Consider the following 17267-nt stretch of genomic DNA (forward strand, 5'->3'; position numbering starts at 1 on the left):
AAGTCAATGAGTCTTTTGTATGTCCAGGGTTATCATGTGATTTGTTAATCTCCCTATTGGTTTTAAGTTAATATTTATATTACTCTATATATAATGAGTAAGAACCCTGAAATTTCAATTTCAATATACATGATTTTATATATTATAAAAGCTACTATAAAAAATCCTATAATCTGTATAATACTCATTTTATTAAAGTTTTATTTTATGTTAATAGTACATTGTCTGAACTGGCATATAAGAGGTTGTGAAACGCATGGCCGCCGTAAACTCTGGGCCCTTGAGTGTCATGTGTGATGCACATGGTCCTTGAGTGTCATGTGTGAAGCGCATGGCTCCTAAAGCTTCATGTGTGAAACACATGGCTCCTGCAGCATCATGTGTGGAACATCTGGCCCCTGGAGTTTCACTTGTGGAATGCATGGCTCCTGGAGAAACCCATGGCCCCTTCAGCATCAGGTGTGAAACTCAAGGCCTCTGGAGTGTTATGTGTGAAACTCATGGCCCCTGCATCATCACGTGTGAAACTCATGGCCCCTGCAGTGTCACATGTGAAACTCATGGCCTCTGCATCATCACATATGAAACTCATGGCCCCTTCAGCATCACATGTGAAACTCATGGCCCCTTCAGCATCACAAGTGAAACTCATGGCCCCTGCATCATCACATATGAATCTCATGGCCCCTGCAACATCATGTGTGAAACTCATGGCCCCTGCATCATCACATATGAAACTCATGGCCCCTGCAACATCACGTGTGAAACTCATGGCCCCTGCATCATCACATATGAATCTCATGGCCCCTGCAACATCACGTGTGAAACTCATGGCCCCTGCATCATCACATATTAAACTCATGGCCCCTGCATCATCACATATGAAACTCATGGCCCCTGCATCATCACGTGTGAAACTCATGGCCCCTGCATCATCACATATGAAACTCATGGCCCCTGCATCATCATGTGTGAAACTCATGGCCCCTGCATCATCACGTGTGAAACTCATGGCCCCTGCATCATCATCACATATGAAACTCATGACACCTGCATCATCATCACATATGAAACTCATGGCCCATGCATAATCACGTGTGAAACTCATGGCCCCTGCATCATCACATATGAAACTCATGGCCCCTGCATCATCATGTGTGAAACTCATGGCCCCTTCAGCATCATGTGTGAATCTCATGGCCCTGCAGCATCACATGTGAAACGCATGGTCCCTGCAGCATCACATGTGAAACACATGGCCCCAAGAGTGTCATGTGTGAAACACATGGCCCCTGCAGCATCACGTGTGAAACTCATGGCCCCTGCAGCATCATGTGTGAGACTCATGGCCCCAAGAGTGTCACGTGTGAATCACATGGCCCCCTGCAGAATACATTCTGAACATACATGTACATGTATTGTTAAAGAAAGCTAAGAAACCACTGGAAAGATATAGGGAAGTTATAAAAACTAATTGCTCCATACCCTAACAATTTGATCTCTTAAACTTTTTTTTAACAATTTTATTTGCATCTTAATGGTTTCAACCTTCTGTCTGCAGATAATTCTCATTCAACAGAGGCTTGACAATGATTAATGATTGAATATGTATGCATAGCATCATTGGCTGGTGTACGAGAATGACTTCAGACCAATCAGACGAAAGCAATCTTTATCTTAACTTTGTTCAGGTTTTGTTTAAGTTTTATTCATAACATTTGGATTAATATGTACAAACAAGTAAGATTGAATTGTTTTGTGAAGTCTTGGACATATCAATGAAAAATTGCGAGTATGCACTGGTAAATCTAGTTCTATAATTATGAGTATGTGCTGGTAGATCTAGTTCCATGATTATAAGTATGTGCTGCTAGATCTAGCTCCATAGTTATAAGTATGTGCTGGTAGATCTAGTTCCATGATTATAAGTATGTGCTGGTAGATCTAGTTCCATAGTTATAAGTATGTGCTGGTAGATCTAGTTCTACAATTATGAGTATGTGCTGGTAGATCTAGTTCCATGATTATAAGTATGTGCTGCTAGATCTAGCTCCATAGTTATAAGTATGTGCTGGTAGATCTAGTTCCATGATTATAAGTATGTGCTGCTAGATCTAGTTCCATGATTATAAGTATGTGCTGCTAGATCTAGTTCCATAGTTATAAGTATGTGCTGGTAGATCTAGTTCCATGATTATAAGTATGTGCTGCTAGATCTAGTTCCATGATTATAAGTATGTGCTGCTAGATCTAGTTCCATAGTTATAAGTATGTGCTGGTAGATCTATTTCTATACTGAGAGTTTAAAGCGAAAAAGTACCAAGTCATAATGAATGAAAAAGCCGATAGAAACCTTTCGCCTTTACTCATCGGTACAGACAAAATTTGCTTGTTAGATTTTAAATGCTTATAAGTGGCTTAAGAAATATCAATGTGGCACTATAGTCATTGGGGGAAAATGCAGATTTGAGTGTTTATTTGAAAGAAGTATTTTTATGAACAGCATTAAAATGTATTGTTATATGACTAATTATAATTTGTTGAAACTCATCTGTTTTCTGATGATCAGTTATGTTTGAAATTATTTAGATTTTTATTTGATTAACTAATAATAATTTTTGATTTAACAAAAAAAATATGTTTGTGATGGCTCTTTGTATCGAGTCTATTGGCTGGGTAGCCAGTTATCTCACTTGTTTCAGAGTTTGCCTTTGTTTTAAAAGCTCCGTGAATTGGCCCTTGTACCGAATTATTTAGACTGAAATAAAAATATAAGATTTGGAATATTTTTGTTTTGGTAGTAATCATAAAACTGAAAGAAACGATTGTTAAGATGTGAAACTTCACTTATGCCTCGAAGTTGTCAATAGTTTGATGTGAGTTTATGCTAATATAATTTGGCTCGATTGTGGATAGAGCTGAAAGTGAAACGCTTTGGAGTTAATTTCCGTTGGGCAGAAATTGGTGGCTTTGAGTGTGAGTTTGTTAGTCATATAAGTTTTTTTGGAGCATAATGCGCAGAATATTACCCTGGTTAGAGCTACCCTGGTTTTTTGTCGTGCACCATCGTGTCGATAGCTCTGTCACACGGGATCCTCATTTCTGAGATGAGATAAGAAGAATAAGATTGTTATGTAGTTTGGCATGAAATCGAACCTGTGACCCCTGGTTTGCCATCAAGTGTGTTTACACTAGACCATGAATTCGCCACTAATTTGAGCATAAACCAGTAGGAGTAATATAAGGGCATTATTTTTGCTCATACCAGACTAGTTTCAGTTTTGAATGAAAGGGTTTCGAAAGTTTTGCTTGAATTAACAAAAGCATGGTTTTGTGTACAGCCTCAATAACATGATGGAGCTTCTACATGTAGCCATTATTTCTGAGTTTCTTCAAAATAATGATACCGCATATGGTCGTACTAAGCTGTGTTTCAACACAACGTGTTGGGTCACTGTCCGCGAAGCTGTATTTTCAAAGTGACGGCTAGTGTTCATATGGGACAAACCGACGAACACGCTTCGATCGATTGTTTGAAAAACCTGCTTCGTTTTCAGTCTTAAAACAAACAATGGAACTGGGGGAAATGGGCCGTGTTTTTAACTTTCAGGTGACCCCGCAGTGCCGGGTGAATGCGGTGGTTTTATCTTCGCTTTAAATATAGCGGGGAATGGGCCTTATCTAGGTTACATGGGGTGCGGGGGCATTTAGCGGGGATTTTACCATCTTTTCGTTCCAGCAGGGTGGGTATTTTAGCCGGGGTTGGCTGGACCAAAAGTCTCCGCTATTCCCTGGACCTGGGGGGGGGGGGGGCGTGGTTACAATTGCCTGGTGAATAAGTCAGATCTAAAAGTTGGTTATTGAATGCGGCACCAGTACGTGGGCTGTATGCAATGACCATCTTAGCTTTCACTTTATTATCAGATAAGAATCCAAATGTCTTGATTGGACAGTAAAAATAACTGGCCAATGGACTAAATGGAATTACTGAGGCGTTTCTAAGGTCAATGATAAAAACGATCATTGAATACGGTCCCAAAATTCAATCCGAAAGTACCCTTGGTGGGGATCGGACCCAAAACGACTTGTGTGAGTGGCGGACACCTATACCACTCATAAGTTAACCTCTCACCCGTTTGTGACATCGAAATATTGAGAATCAAAGTAGCACATTGAATACGTTTTTAACAAAGATTGTCAAGAAAGTTATAATATCATATTTTAAGTCACTCTTATTGGCAAAATGTTGTGCAAGAGTGTGGTCTTGTGGTGTGGGGAAAACCAGAGAACCCGGGGAAAACCCACTTGTCCGGCTTGGTGACCACCAACCAATCTCTGGTCGCCTAGGTGAGAAGCGCCAACCACTGTGCTAACCGGGCACCCTATAATGATTTCAAGGCGCATACAATAGAGCAATCATCTGCAATGATATGAGTAAAATGTTAATTTCTCAAGAAAATGTAACCATTTTCTGCTATAGATTACTAGTATGTGTACTATAAGTGCTGCAATATGCACTAAAATTCGCCAAGTGGCAGTTTAAACTCTCTTGGCATAGAGGATAATTGTTTGTCACTGTGTAAGATCGTAATATATTTTCACCGAGTGAGCACCATAGGTTGTATTTCACGTATGGCGTTGCCACCAGTGACATAGCTACTTTTCGTGTTTCCGAGGTGAAATTCATTGTGTTTTTATACAGAAACAAACATTTGTTATCGTTTTATTTTATGAGTTAAATGGCATAAGGTAACAGAAAATTGTAGTTTTTTCATTAAAGCGCACCAAATTGTAAGCGGACGTAACGTTAAAATTTTGTCCCAGCATTTTGCGCACTGACGTTTGATTTGGACGTGAGAGTGGGCTATCATTTCAAAACAGTGACGAATATCATATTGATATTTTCACCTTTTAAAACAGTAAAATAACTTTTATATTCAACTGATGAATTTCTATAAACCATCGGAAAGCATATTCATGACGTCCGCATAGTATTTCGCGAGTTTTTTTAAACTAAATTAATCAATTCAGTCACATAAGAAAAACTGCAATATAACTTAACCAAAACTGCCTTTCAATAGCCATAAAAATCATTGTTCGAACGTAAATTTGAAAAAAAAAATGCGATCTCATATTTTGTCAGCAGTCTTATGTCACTGGTTGCCAGACATTTGTGCAAAAACTGTCTTACTCCTATACAAAAAAAAGCTGTCAAAACGATCAAGATGTAAGTGTTCAGCTTTAAGAAGAGCGTCACGCTTCGTTAGAGCTTGTCGCTCATTAAAGCAGGAAGATTTTATTAAGTTGAAGGACAAGGAAGTTGCTCATGATCTCGCCAGGTACTTGAAACTGGGGAATTTTAAAACTCCGCATTATGATCATTAATAGATGGCATTTAATGGAAGTTATCAGATTTCAATAGGCTTATCTATTGACTATTGAACATTTTATTTTGGAGATTTTAACAGTGTTTTATAGTTATGTAAGTCAAAAACAAGATAATAAATATACTGTCGAAATTAACATGCGAACAATAAAAGATGAAACAAACAGGTCACGGGAAGTTAATTCAGAATTTGTAATCATATCTCAGTGAAGCATCTTCGTTGTCAATGAGTACCAACGATTTAATAGTTGATGCCGACGAGGATATTCAAAAAATATATTTCTGTTTTAGAATGGTTGGTAGTTGATTCCGATAAGGATATTAACAATTTTGTGTAAGAAAGTTTGATAGTTGATGCCGACGAGGATATTTATAATTCTGCATTAGAAAGTTGAGTAGTTGATGCCGACGAGGACATTTCCATTTTAGTATTCGAAAGGTTGGTAGTTGATGCCGACGAGGACATTTTCAATTCCACATTAGAAAGGTTGGTAGTTAATGCCGACGAGGATACATTTTTCATCACCAAGGTTGGTAAAATATAAATGTATTTGTAATAAAGTGTTTTATACAAACCGTTCAGCGGAAGATTAAGTAGATAAGTTATTTACTTTACTTTGATCTATGTTTATGTCATGACGAGTCAGAAATAGTAACAGGTTATTAGCCGCATTCAATACCTACGCATTAGCCAAATATTCAGCGGCTTAGTGTTTGAAATTATATTTTGTCTACTGATCCAGCCTCTGTTCCAATCTACCGATTCACCTGATCATAACCAAAAGCGGCTGACTGCTGATTTACTAAAATAAATGTACAGAAATTTTAAAATCTTGATACTGCAATCCCATTGACAAAACATACTTTCGAACACGGAAATATATAAGTGCATTTAGCTGACTTATATTTTAGTTTTGGTTTATCCTCCATAGCTGAAGAGAAATTCAGCTTTACAATTATAAACAATACAATGTAGACAAAGAGGACGTACATTATGGACACATAAAGAACATAGGATATTAACATTATTTAAAACACAAACAAAAACATACCCTGAATCTCAAATTGTGACCGTAACAGGCGCGTATCGTCTCGTTTGTCTAGTTAGAATATCACTTTGTTCTGTGTGCAATGTTGCACATCGTCAACTTCCATTTTTCGCAAAACTTGTAATTGAGTAAAAGTAAGAACTTGCATATAAATTCTTTTTAAGCGTCGCAAATCAAACTTTACTTGTTATTTCCTTATAAAAACATTTTTTATGACAGAAACTCGTTCCGTTAGTCAGCAATCTCCCACAAAGGGTATTCGCTGGTAGCCGGTACCAGACTGCCGCGTGATGACGGAACCACACGTCTTGCAACTGTCACCGGAACAGGTGGTTGAACTCCGGAAGTTCATTGATGACAGGAAGTGGCACGTGCCCGTGGACACCCTCGACGCGTACAAGCGCAAGACGGAGGTCGCAGAGACGTACATTAAAGCTCTCACTCGACCTACAACGGCTACTTTAAATGGACGCCACAGTCCGGAAGGTATTTTATGTCTCTGCCACTAAACTCTTTACCCTCCATCTTAAATGTGATCTTGGCGGGGCAACTTTGGGGACATAGAACATTTTAACAATCTGCAGTTCCCTCCATGTTGCTTCTCGACCAGCCCGAAATTGTCTTGGCGCTTTTCTTTAAAGGGACTCGCTCATGTTTTGGGACAAAAAATAAGTTTTCCCTGTAATGCTTCTGAAAACAACGTTTTATCATCATTTTACTCTGTGATCTCGAAATTGCAAAACAAATACAATTATAGCATAACAGAGTATTTTGGTTTTGGTGGAGTGCAAACCAATGCCGGTAAAGTCAAGAGAAAAATAGAAATCAGACGCCTTGACCACTAGACCGCCAGGACTGTGGTTGATATTTTGACATTTTTAACATACATGTACATTGGTAACATCACGTGATAATGTCAATCATGTAAAAACGGAATCGCTGCTGAAACGCGTTATAAACGCTTATGAGAAGCACAGGGACAGGTTGCGTTGTTTTGACACACCACGCCCCCGTCCGTTTCTTTTTTTCTTTTCTTTTTTATTATTTTTTTATCAATTTTTAATAAGAATATGATGTGGTAACTGTAACTTGTGAAAATTGGCAATTTTTTTTTATTTTTTTTTAAATTTTTATTTTATTATCTTTGTAAGATATTCTTAGTAAAAATTGATAAAAAAATATAAAAAAAAAACGAACGGGGGCGTGGTGTGTCAAAACAACGCAACCTACCCCTGTGATGAGAAGTGTGGTCTTCAAAGACGATATTTGATCAATATCAACATTTGCTGAAGGGTTTCAAGCAGCTTTTGGTATCTTAGTTTTAACACTCCTCACACAAAAAAAATGCATTTTTACAAAATCATGAGCGAGACCTTTTAATGATATCAATGTTTTCCTTATTGTGCTTAATAATGTGAGAAAGGCTTAAAAAAACTTTTTTTGTTTGTTTCCGGTTTACCAAGCCCTCCCAAGTTTAAGTATAGAAACTATGCTTTCATTGCAACCAGGCAAGTTCTTTTTGACTCATTTCGGGTTAAAATCAAAGTAATTCTTGCACGAGAAAGACGCGTAAATATGCACAGACAAAATCGCGACAGTTTTCAGTGTGAAATATTAAGAAAATAAAACGCAACATATGGTGGCATATAACTGCCGTAAAAACCTGATAGCGTTCGCGAATTGTTTCGTATTTACCACTTAATTTCCGCAAGATTTTTACAACTTTACTCAAGAATGACATGCATACATACCTGCCTACCCTATATTTTTGGAAGAGAACTCGGAAACAAACAAAATTATATATATACACCTAATTATATCTGCTACAGGATAACGCTCCTCTTTCATTGTATCTTGCTTTGTTTTTGTTAAAATTCCAGCAGTGCGCACCCTCGGACCTGTTGCAATGCGACCGAAACCCCAGAGAATAAGGTCAGAGTCTGATCTGCCCACTTCCGGTCAACATCAGAGAGTTAGGTCAGAACCCGGCCCGCCCACTTCCGGTCTCGGACAGGGGCCATTGAGCCCCTTTAATTGTGGTAAAACCGCTTTAAATGTTAATTAACGCTAGTGGTGTTTGGGTTTATGACGGAAGAATAAATTCGCTCTTAGTTCCTTTGCAAATGGTTTAGCTTCAATTCCGAAAGCATTAAGTTTACATATTCTGATACTTGAAACGATTGACATACAGTAAGTGCTTCGAAGAATTCCTGTACTTACACTTTAAATTAACTTAGACATTGCGCAAAATTTTAGTTCCCTTTATCGCGATGTAAAACAATGGGTATTTAACTATAATATTTATCTCCATATAAATTGATAATAAAGATATTGCGCGACGCGAAGTAAAGGTCACATATTAATGTTGCGTTTATACGCCAAACATTTTCCAACAGGGTAAAGATACCCACATGAACGAATTTACATATAAAGTGTTTTATGGGCGCGTTCATCGTGACATTTGAGAAAAAATATCCTGACAAACAATAGTTTGTGATAAAAAGAATAAACAATCCATATACTTTTTTAAGTATTGAGTTGTCTGAAAGGACACTAGTTTGTTTTATCCTCCAGACAAAATGGTTTAATATTGCAAGTATGTAGTAACAGAAATAAATGTTTTAAAAGGCGCATGGTGTGAATTACCAACTACCTGGGCCAGCCACCTTTTATGTCTACCGCTCCACCTGGTTAAAATTGATAACGGATGACTGCTGACTTACCGAACTAAATGGTTTGGAAAAGTTCAGAAATACCGCCTTCTCGTTTGACAAAATCTTATGTTGACCACTAATACAGGTTATTGTTCTGGATAAAGGTTCTAGTCGCAACGGCCATTGTGTCAAAGTTTTATTTAAAAAAGGATCTACTTGCCGTGGCAATCGTTGTTAGATTTCAGCTTATAATAATTGCTTATTGAACATTCAGCATTTATACTGACATATCTGCAAAATTCGAAAAAAACGGGGGCAAATCTGTTGTTGTGTTTGAAAAGCCGGTGTTCACCTTACTGGAGACCATAATTTTGCCTATATAATTCAATGGAAAATATTTTTCTCCGAGGGTAGATTTACTCCAGTGGGTGTTGGTGTTGATATGCACATATGCCTTTTGACCTTTCTAATGTCTGGCCGTTTTCAGAAAAAGACTTTGAGCAGATGCGAATGGAGGGCATCCAATACAAGACTTCTTTTAAAGGCAACTTCCGGCGTGGCAGCACGCGGAAAGGTGAGCTACCTTGAGTTAGGTTCCGTCATTTTTAGGCTTGAGCTTTAGCTGACGGAAGGTTGGGTGTGTGGACGGGCAGGCATGAGAGCGAGAGAGCAAGTGCCATACTATCATTCATATGAACAAGCCGTTCAGCACTATCAGTGCTTTGATTTTTGTTGGCTGCATGAAATGTTGTTGTTTTATCTGACCGACACATTTGGGCTTTAGCCAGGTTTACTGCAGTAGAGGCGTGGTGTCCGTCGTCAGAGCGTCCGTCCGTGCGTCCGTCCGTGCGTCCGTAAACAAAAAAAAATAATGCTTGTGAACGCGATACAGAATTCAGTTTCGATTTGATCTCAATCAAGCTTATACAGTACAAAACTACAAATATATTCATGAAAGCTCGACTCTAGGGGTTTAGCTAAAGAGGTAGGTAGGGGTGTTGCAGCCTGCCCCATTTTGCTGGCACCATTCTATCCTGATCAGGTGACCAGCATGGGTACCCTTCTGCCTTTGTAAAGTTAATTGCTTCAGCTTATCAAATAATTCATTTGCTTTTATTAACACTTAAAATATGATTATGAATTCGTAAAACACTGACATAGTCAGGGGCGTAGCTTAGCCGAAAATGATGGGTCGGCCGACTTCTGAAGAGGTGCTTTCGGTCTTTGTTTCGATTACGCAAATATGTTTACGTGAACATCAATTATCCTGAGATGTTTATGGCTTATAAGTTGTAACTAAAGTTGACAACATTATAATAATTTATTTAATATTTTGACTTTTTTCCAAAAACATTGTAAGCCGCGGCCTGCATGGCCTATAGGAACCTACGCACCTGATAGTTGAATGTTACAAGCTAATATTACTTCAATAAAGCATATTTCCTGAGATTTTCTTGATTAACTTGATTCATAATTTTTATTTTTTCCAAAGTCTGACGCAATGAGCCCTATTCTTCTTAAGTCCATTTCCCTGTCGTTTTAAATACCCTGGCTAAATCCCTAGGTTACTCTCTCAAACCAGCCAGATCTGCTCATGCATTCCTGGATTATGGCCCTTTTAATACTGCAGCCCTAGCAAACGTGTACACATAGGGAAACAATTAGTACAGAGAGAGAGAGAGATGCGTATTATTGTAGTGGTTCTCTCCCTTTGCCCTTTGTTCATTATATGTTTCGTTGATTGCTTCCCTTTCAATATGGGTTTAGTATATTGCCACTAACTAGTGTGAACTTGCTTTTATTAAAAAATGTCAGTAGAGCATAAGCCCTTGATGACCCCTTGTTATGTATGTACATTTATGAGACTAAATAGACACATATCATTTCTAACTTTTTTATATATCTACCGCTCGAAGCCTGTAACGTGACCATGCAGCTCCATTTACAGCCAACAACCTTCCATTGCAGGGCAGTGATACAACCCCTCGTAAAAACCGCACCGATTCAAGGTCACTTTCACAACTGGGCCAAGGGCATAAGCAATCCCATTTGTCCGCTCAATTATCTCCTTTATCAGAAACCCTTTTGATAGTGGTAGCCCAAGGTCAAGGTCATTACTTTTCGTAGTGCGAGACCTTGGAAAAGGTCATGATACTACCATTCCGATCGATTATGTAACATCTGTAGAAGCAGAAGGACATCGCGATGAAATGTTGGGCCCCGTTTTCTGACTTTGCCTTGCAACGTGCTTTAACAATAGTAAAGGTTACAATTCTAAGGTCAAGGTTGGAACACAGCATTTTCCCGCTCTAAATCTCGTACAGATAATGAAGGATATCCCTGAAACTTGAAAGACAAGTTTAAAAACGGACTGATATGGACGGCGGTGCGTAAGCCACATGGTAGTGGCACTAGATGGAATCTTACACATACACAGTATTTATAAAATTAATTAATTCTATAAATGTATGATTTTCTTACATGTGTAGGAGCGACCCCTGAAACGGTGCATCCCCAGGGGGAGTGGCGTAAGTCAGGAGTTGGGATGCTCGGGGAGCTCTCGGATACATCTGACATCGCTTTCCAACACTTCCTCGTCGCCGATACATCCACGGTCAGTGCCACTGTTCTGCTGCATGGCTTTACCCATGATTGAGTGAAAAATGTTGCTAATCGTTTTTGTTTTTGCTGTTTACGAAGTTTAAAGAAAATCAAACCAAATTGCGCATGCAGATATTATTAAACGTTATCATAAATTGTAAGCTATTTGTGTGTTATTCTAAGTATTTTTTATTTACGTAATGATGCATCTAAAATAAAAAATAATAATTTGCTCCGGACAGTTAAAAGTAAATATAGATGAACTTTTGGTGTTAATGCTTAAAATAATATCCAGGTCAAGGTTATAACACGGTTGAGCACTGACCACGTGGCCAGCGTCTCTCGTGTGCCCGTGCGTATCGTGCTGCTCGTAGACAGAAGCGGAAGTATGCTGCAAAAGATCGGCCGCGACACTAGGCATACCAAAATCACCAAGGTGACGAACGCTATCTGCAATTGTTAATGCGAATATTTTAAATAATGCAGTTCATTAATACTTTATGAACAGGTTGAAATAAATAAAAAATATTATCAACATTGTATATGATGGTCAGATTGACATAGTAACACCAATACGCTTAAACCTCTTCAAAGTCTACAGTTTTACAATTATTTCCTTCTTTTATGTATTTTTTTTTATCTCCAATTTATTCCAAGTCCCAACGAGTGGTACAAGACCCATTGAAGACAAATGAAGTCGGATATAGTCATACAACTCCCCACACCCCTACCTTGAACCCCCATCTCCAGTTTTAATCACTATTTCCTACTTTCGGGGGAAGCATTTCGCCCTCCAGATTATCTTAAGTCTAGACGAGGGGGACTGGGTTGTCATAGTAACGCCTTAGGAAAGAAAATGTACTCATTTGTACTCTTTAATCCACCTCCTCACCCCCACTCCCTTGAGCTTTAATCATTAAATTATATTTTCAGGTAAAGCATTTCGCCCTTCAGCTGATCTCAAGCCTGGACGAGGGGGACCAGGTTGCCATAGTTACGTTCGGGGATGACGGGGACATTTTCTTTCCGCTTACAAAGCTAGACGCCAAGACCAGGGTTTGTACATCTACTGGTTGATTCATTTTGATTTCATTGTTGTTCTTACATTTTATATTCCTATTTTCATACTCATATTATGCCATCATTAATTAATTAAGGAACAATTAAGAACTAGTGGTTTTATCCACCATAACAATTCGGCAGGTCAATTCAGCCCGAACATGTTCGGCATTTAGTTTGCTCGTCTCCACAAACAAAGCAAACATTCTGGGACTTTAAAGAAAACTATAAATACAAAGAATTCAATATTTTAGTTTAAACATTTAAATCAACATACTTTTCATGTACAAATTTCGCCGAAAACAATTGTTTTACTCTCGTACCATCCACAGCCACTTTTATCAGAGAAGGCGAGGCGCCTGGACCAGGGAACGATGTCCCTCGTGACCAACCTGTCCGCCGGCATTCGCACCGCCCTAAGGGTCTTCTTCCAATCCTTTAAAGAGTAAGACTCCTTTACACGTAAATTAGTATTGCTGATTATGTCCACAGCCGCTAACTGTCAAAGAGGTAGGTCGCTTGGACCACTGGGCAATGCCACTCGTCCTCTCTGTTGAGTTCATTTTACACTAATTTCTTTTACTACTAGAGTGTGAACGAAACCTATCTTCTATAGGTTTACCCTAGAGTTTGTTCCCTGGATAAGAAATCATTGCTGATGTCCAATGTGAGAGGCCCTGACAAAATTCCTCCCGATGAGTATCGAACCTGAAACCACTTGTATGGGACGCGGCCACCATCAGGCCCCAATGTTTCGAAAAGCGTTAAGCGTAACACGTTGAAGTACAGTCGAACCCCGTTGGCTCGAACTCCCAGGGACCAAAGAAAATACCGCAAGCCTCGTAAAATTCGAGCCAAATGGGAATTCTAATCTTCAGTGTAAAGAAATTGGGCCTTTACATCATGTTCGAGCCAACGTGATATTCGAGCCAAGCGAAATCGAGCCAACGGGGTTCGACCGTACTTGTACCTTATTATATGCCAACTCAGACTTGATTTTACAAAGAAAAACTCCTTCTTCCTGACGTTGTTACCTAAAATCCTTTTGGAAGTCTTAAAATTCCTTCCAAAACAAAATTAGTGTGCTTACCTTGACCTTGTTATAAGGAACTTGAGATTGTTGGGAAAACTAGGACAGCATTTGGAGCTCCTCTGCCATTTTTATCGAAAGGAACCTCGGATGTATGACGGTACATCGGTAGAAGTAGTTCAGAATCTTATTTTTTAATTTTAATTAATATTAGTAATTAAATGTAGTGTTTTAACGTGTATTTGAATACCTAAGTTTAAATTGGTTGCCAGTGAAGTTTATTGCAAACATAATTAAGATTCCCAAAAGTTAAGTCATTAGGTTGGACTGCTAAATTAAAATTACTACGCGATCTACTTGCAGCGTAGTTAAAATGTACCGATTTCTGACATTGTAAACCACCCATATACATCTGAGGTTGTTTTCGATAAAAATGGCCGAGGAGTTCCGAATGATTGGGTCAGTAACCACTAGGCCACTCTCTACCTGTTTTTTTCTCAACTTCCGTTCAAGTGAGACGGCGTATCTTGAGAGCAAGAACTCCATTCTTATCTTCTCGGACGGCGAAATAAACGCGGGTACGACGGAAGCGATGCAGCTGGTGCACGAGACGCGACAGAGCATCCGACAAATGGTTCCAAGCCTCGACGACTCCCAGAACCAGTGGGTCACCATCTCCGTCGTTACAACGGGTAAGAGATGGATAGAACTCACAAGTAAAGCTAGAGTGTTAAAAAATCCATTCACACAAAAACCAGCTTCAGTCAACTGAACTGTGTTCAGTTTAAAAATATTTGCAATTATCCAGGAATAAGAATATATCTTCCAAGGATCTCAATTTTACGGAACGTATATTTATACTTAAACATCATAATACATGTACGTTAAAAGGTTAAGGTATATGCTTATTGTACATGTAGTTACATATTATCCTCTTCTATGCGATCTGGAACTCATAATTCGATAATTCCGTATTCACACTTACAAAGATAAGTATGCCCTCGTGTATGTATACATATGGAAAAAAGAAAAACACGCCCTTTGTTATTATTAAAATGCTTAAACCGCTTTACATTAGAAAATGAACAATGTAAATTATCTTTTTCTACAGGAAGCGGTATCTCCGAGGCCGCGTACATGCTGTCCAAAACGTGTAGCAGCGAGGCATATTACTACATTAACAAAGACACCGAGGACACGGCAACCGCCCTCTTTCTTCCGGTGCTCCTCCGGAAGACGGCCGTCGCCTGGAACATCTCTTACGTCATTCAGGCGCGAAATGGAATAGAGTTTGTGGACGACAAGTGCTCGCGGGATAACCGCATCCGGTTGCGGCGATCCATTTCCGGTCACGGAGATTCGCGCGAGAAGGCCTTCTTCATGTACGACTTTCCGGCCGGGCATGCGCGCCAGCTCGGCGTCTGCGTCCGCTGGAATGGAGAGGAATCACTCAACTCGTTCGATGACGACGAAGCAATGTTGAAACTTAGGGTCGAATTTACAAACATTAAAGGAGAGAGATTTTGGCAAGAACAAATAATTACAAAGGAAGATATTATTGACTCCCTACGCGAAACAAACAAAAATGATGACGCTACCGCGGCTGTGTGCAAACATGAGATGCAAATGGTTTCCGCGGACGTACTGCACGCTGCCGCCGAGCATGTCAAGGCCGGAGACAATCGGAAGTCGCGTGCCGTCATGCTGGACGGACAGAAAAGTCTCCAGGCCGTCATGGATGAGTACGGCGCCAAGTCTCACACTTCAGAATCTGCGGTGGCTACCGGGGCCGTCCTTAAATCATACGCAAAGTCGGTAGTCGAGAACCTGGGCGCACTGATAGACACAGTAGAGCAGACGTCGAAAGGAGAAGCATGGAACAAAATGAAGGCGGTCTCAACTGCGATCTCGCGAGAATCCCCGAACATCGAAAACACGGTGGTGAACGAAGATGTCCTCTGCCCGTTACCTGTGATCGGCCACTTTGAGACGGACGCCATGAAGGACCCACTGAAGCGCTTGATGGGGCACAAGAGAAATAACCGTATGTCGCTCGGTCTCGAAAAACTATTGGAGGAAACCCTTACTTTGTAACTGGCTGTTTGCTGTAATAATTTCACTGTCAATGTAATTTATTGTTGTAGTGTACTAATACACACGTCAACGTTATATACTATGTGCTGTGGTGTAACCATACTACTTTCAACGTAATGCTTTGTTCTAGAGTAACGATACGCCTTTCAAATTACATGTATGGTCTTTTAAAAACTAATCATTATAGGGCAAATTCATTTACCACGAATCTTGACAATTTAAAATCTATCGTATCTAAGCAGAAGCAGAAGCAGAGGAAGCCAAAATCACATATATAAGTATATTTTTTGTATAATTAAAATAAGCTACTTAAGCCTGTTTAACTTAAAAAGTTTCGAGTAATTAGGGCCAGGGCAGTGATTACGAACAGTCGCAAGTCTGAGTTCAGACTCAAGACTCATTATTTCAAAACTTCATTTCATTGTAATTTTCATTCTATTAGTGTATTGATGGTAAAATTTGCTGAAATATATTACTGTTTGAATGTTTTACTAATATTTACATTTTTTTGTAAAAGAAATGGAATAAATATGATTTTTTGTTTCTTTATAAAAATGATTTTCTGAGTCTGAGTCTAGACTTGGACTTGAGACTGTTCGCAATCATGGCCCATGGTGTCTAGTCCCTTTAAACTGTGGGACAAACTGACGCTGTAGATTTTTCTAGTGACCAGTGTGAACTTTTGACATTCATTTTTTCAGTTCCACATTATTACCAAAATAGAATGATCATGTGACTAGCATTAACATTTTGGCCGGCGTACATAGGACGGATGTGCGTTACGCTTTCATGTTCATAAAAGTGGTTTTCTACATAAAAAAGGAATGCTTAACTGTTTTAGAAGTATTGAAATTGGGTGCAGAACACTAGAATGTGTCATGTAACTGTCAGTTTAAAATTCACAAAAAAATAAAAGCATTGAAATTGTCCCTCCATTTCGCGTCAATACCGGAAGTGAATGGGTGGCAGGTTTACAGCACAGGAAATGGATCTCCAAGTTGACGGAAGTGCGTCTGGCTGCCTGGAAACAAAGGGACAAAATAGGGACCACATTCTGGAAGGGGTCGGCGCGTGCCATATTGGGCAAAATTCTCATTAATGGTATTGATCTTAGCGGAGAAGATCTCGGAGTATGGCTAAAACGAGTAGTGCTACAATACAAATCGTGAAATCAAATCTGCATTTATTAATTTCGCATTCATTGGACACATGAACGCATCATTAAGCACTGAGACCTGATTCTAATTAATATGAAGCAAGCCTTCTTAACCAAATAAATCTCAGCCCCTTCAACAAACGACGACAATGGGTTTCGGGGCCCCTAATGAAGTACCCAGAGAGACCCGTGCGGCCCCCTGAATACAAAGCACTAGTAATGAACTGAATTTCAATGA

At 39.3% G+C, this 17267-nt stretch overlaps 2 protein-coding genes across 7 annotated transcripts; both read left to right on the plus strand.

The window, feature by feature from the left end:
• Positions 1-130: 130 nt before the first annotated feature.
• Positions 131-2822, plus strand: LOC128234329 (helicase SRCAP-like). Its single transcript, XM_052948504.1, has one exon. The coding sequence runs from the start codon at positions 441-443 to the stop codon at positions 1089-1091; it is 651 nt and encodes a 216-aa protein (XP_052804464.1). The 5' UTR covers positions 131-440; the 3' UTR covers positions 1092-2822.
• Positions 2823-5321: 2499 nt separating this feature from the next.
• Positions 5322-16802, plus strand: LOC128234875 (uncharacterized). Of its 6 annotated transcripts, XM_052949467.1 has the most exons (11): positions 5322-5339; positions 5816-5916; positions 6655-6921; positions 8316-8474; positions 9577-9663; positions 11579-11703; positions 11986-12126; positions 12624-12746; positions 13082-13194; positions 14293-14471; positions 14891-16802. In XM_052949467.1, the coding sequence occupies exons 3-11, from the start codon at positions 6726-6728 to the stop codon at positions 15871-15873; spliced, it is 2106 nt and encodes a 701-aa protein (XP_052805427.1). In that variant the 5' UTR covers positions 5322-5339; positions 5816-5916; positions 6655-6725; the 3' UTR covers positions 15874-16802. The 6 variants fall into 6 exon arrangements, with proteins under 6 accessions (XP_052805427.1, XP_052805426.1, XP_052805429.1 ...); XM_052949466.1 differs by lacking the exon at positions 5322-5339 and having other exon boundaries at positions 5349-5916; XM_052949469.1 differs by lacking the exon at positions 5322-5339 and having other exon boundaries at positions 5349-5916; positions 8319-8474.
• The last annotated feature ends 465 nt before the right edge of the window (positions 16803-17267 follow it).

This window comes from Mya arenaria, chromosome 5 (assembly GCF_026914265.1).
Source record: "Mya arenaria isolate MELC-2E11 chromosome 5, ASM2691426v1".
Classification (NCBI taxonomy): domain Eukaryota; kingdom Metazoa; phylum Mollusca; class Bivalvia; order Myida; family Myidae; genus Mya; species Mya arenaria.

Bases quoted from the DNA above. Each gene is read 5' to 3' on its own strand.
- LOC128234329 (XM_052948504.1), top strand. From the start codon at position 441: ATGGCCCCTTCAGCATCAGGTGTGAAACTCAAGGCCTCTGGAGTGTTA.
- LOC128234875 (XM_052949467.1), top strand. From the start codon at position 6,726: ATGACGGAACCACACGTCTTGCAACTGTCACCGGAACAGGTGGTTGAA. The intron at 6,922-8,315 runs GTATTTTATGTC...TTAAAATTCCAG, and splicing joins TGGACGCCACAGTCCGGAAG to CAGTGCGCACCCTCGGACCT. The intron at 11,704-11,985 runs GTCAGTGCCACT...AATAATATCCAG, and splicing joins TCGTCGCCGATACATCCACG to GTCAAGGTTATAACACGGTT.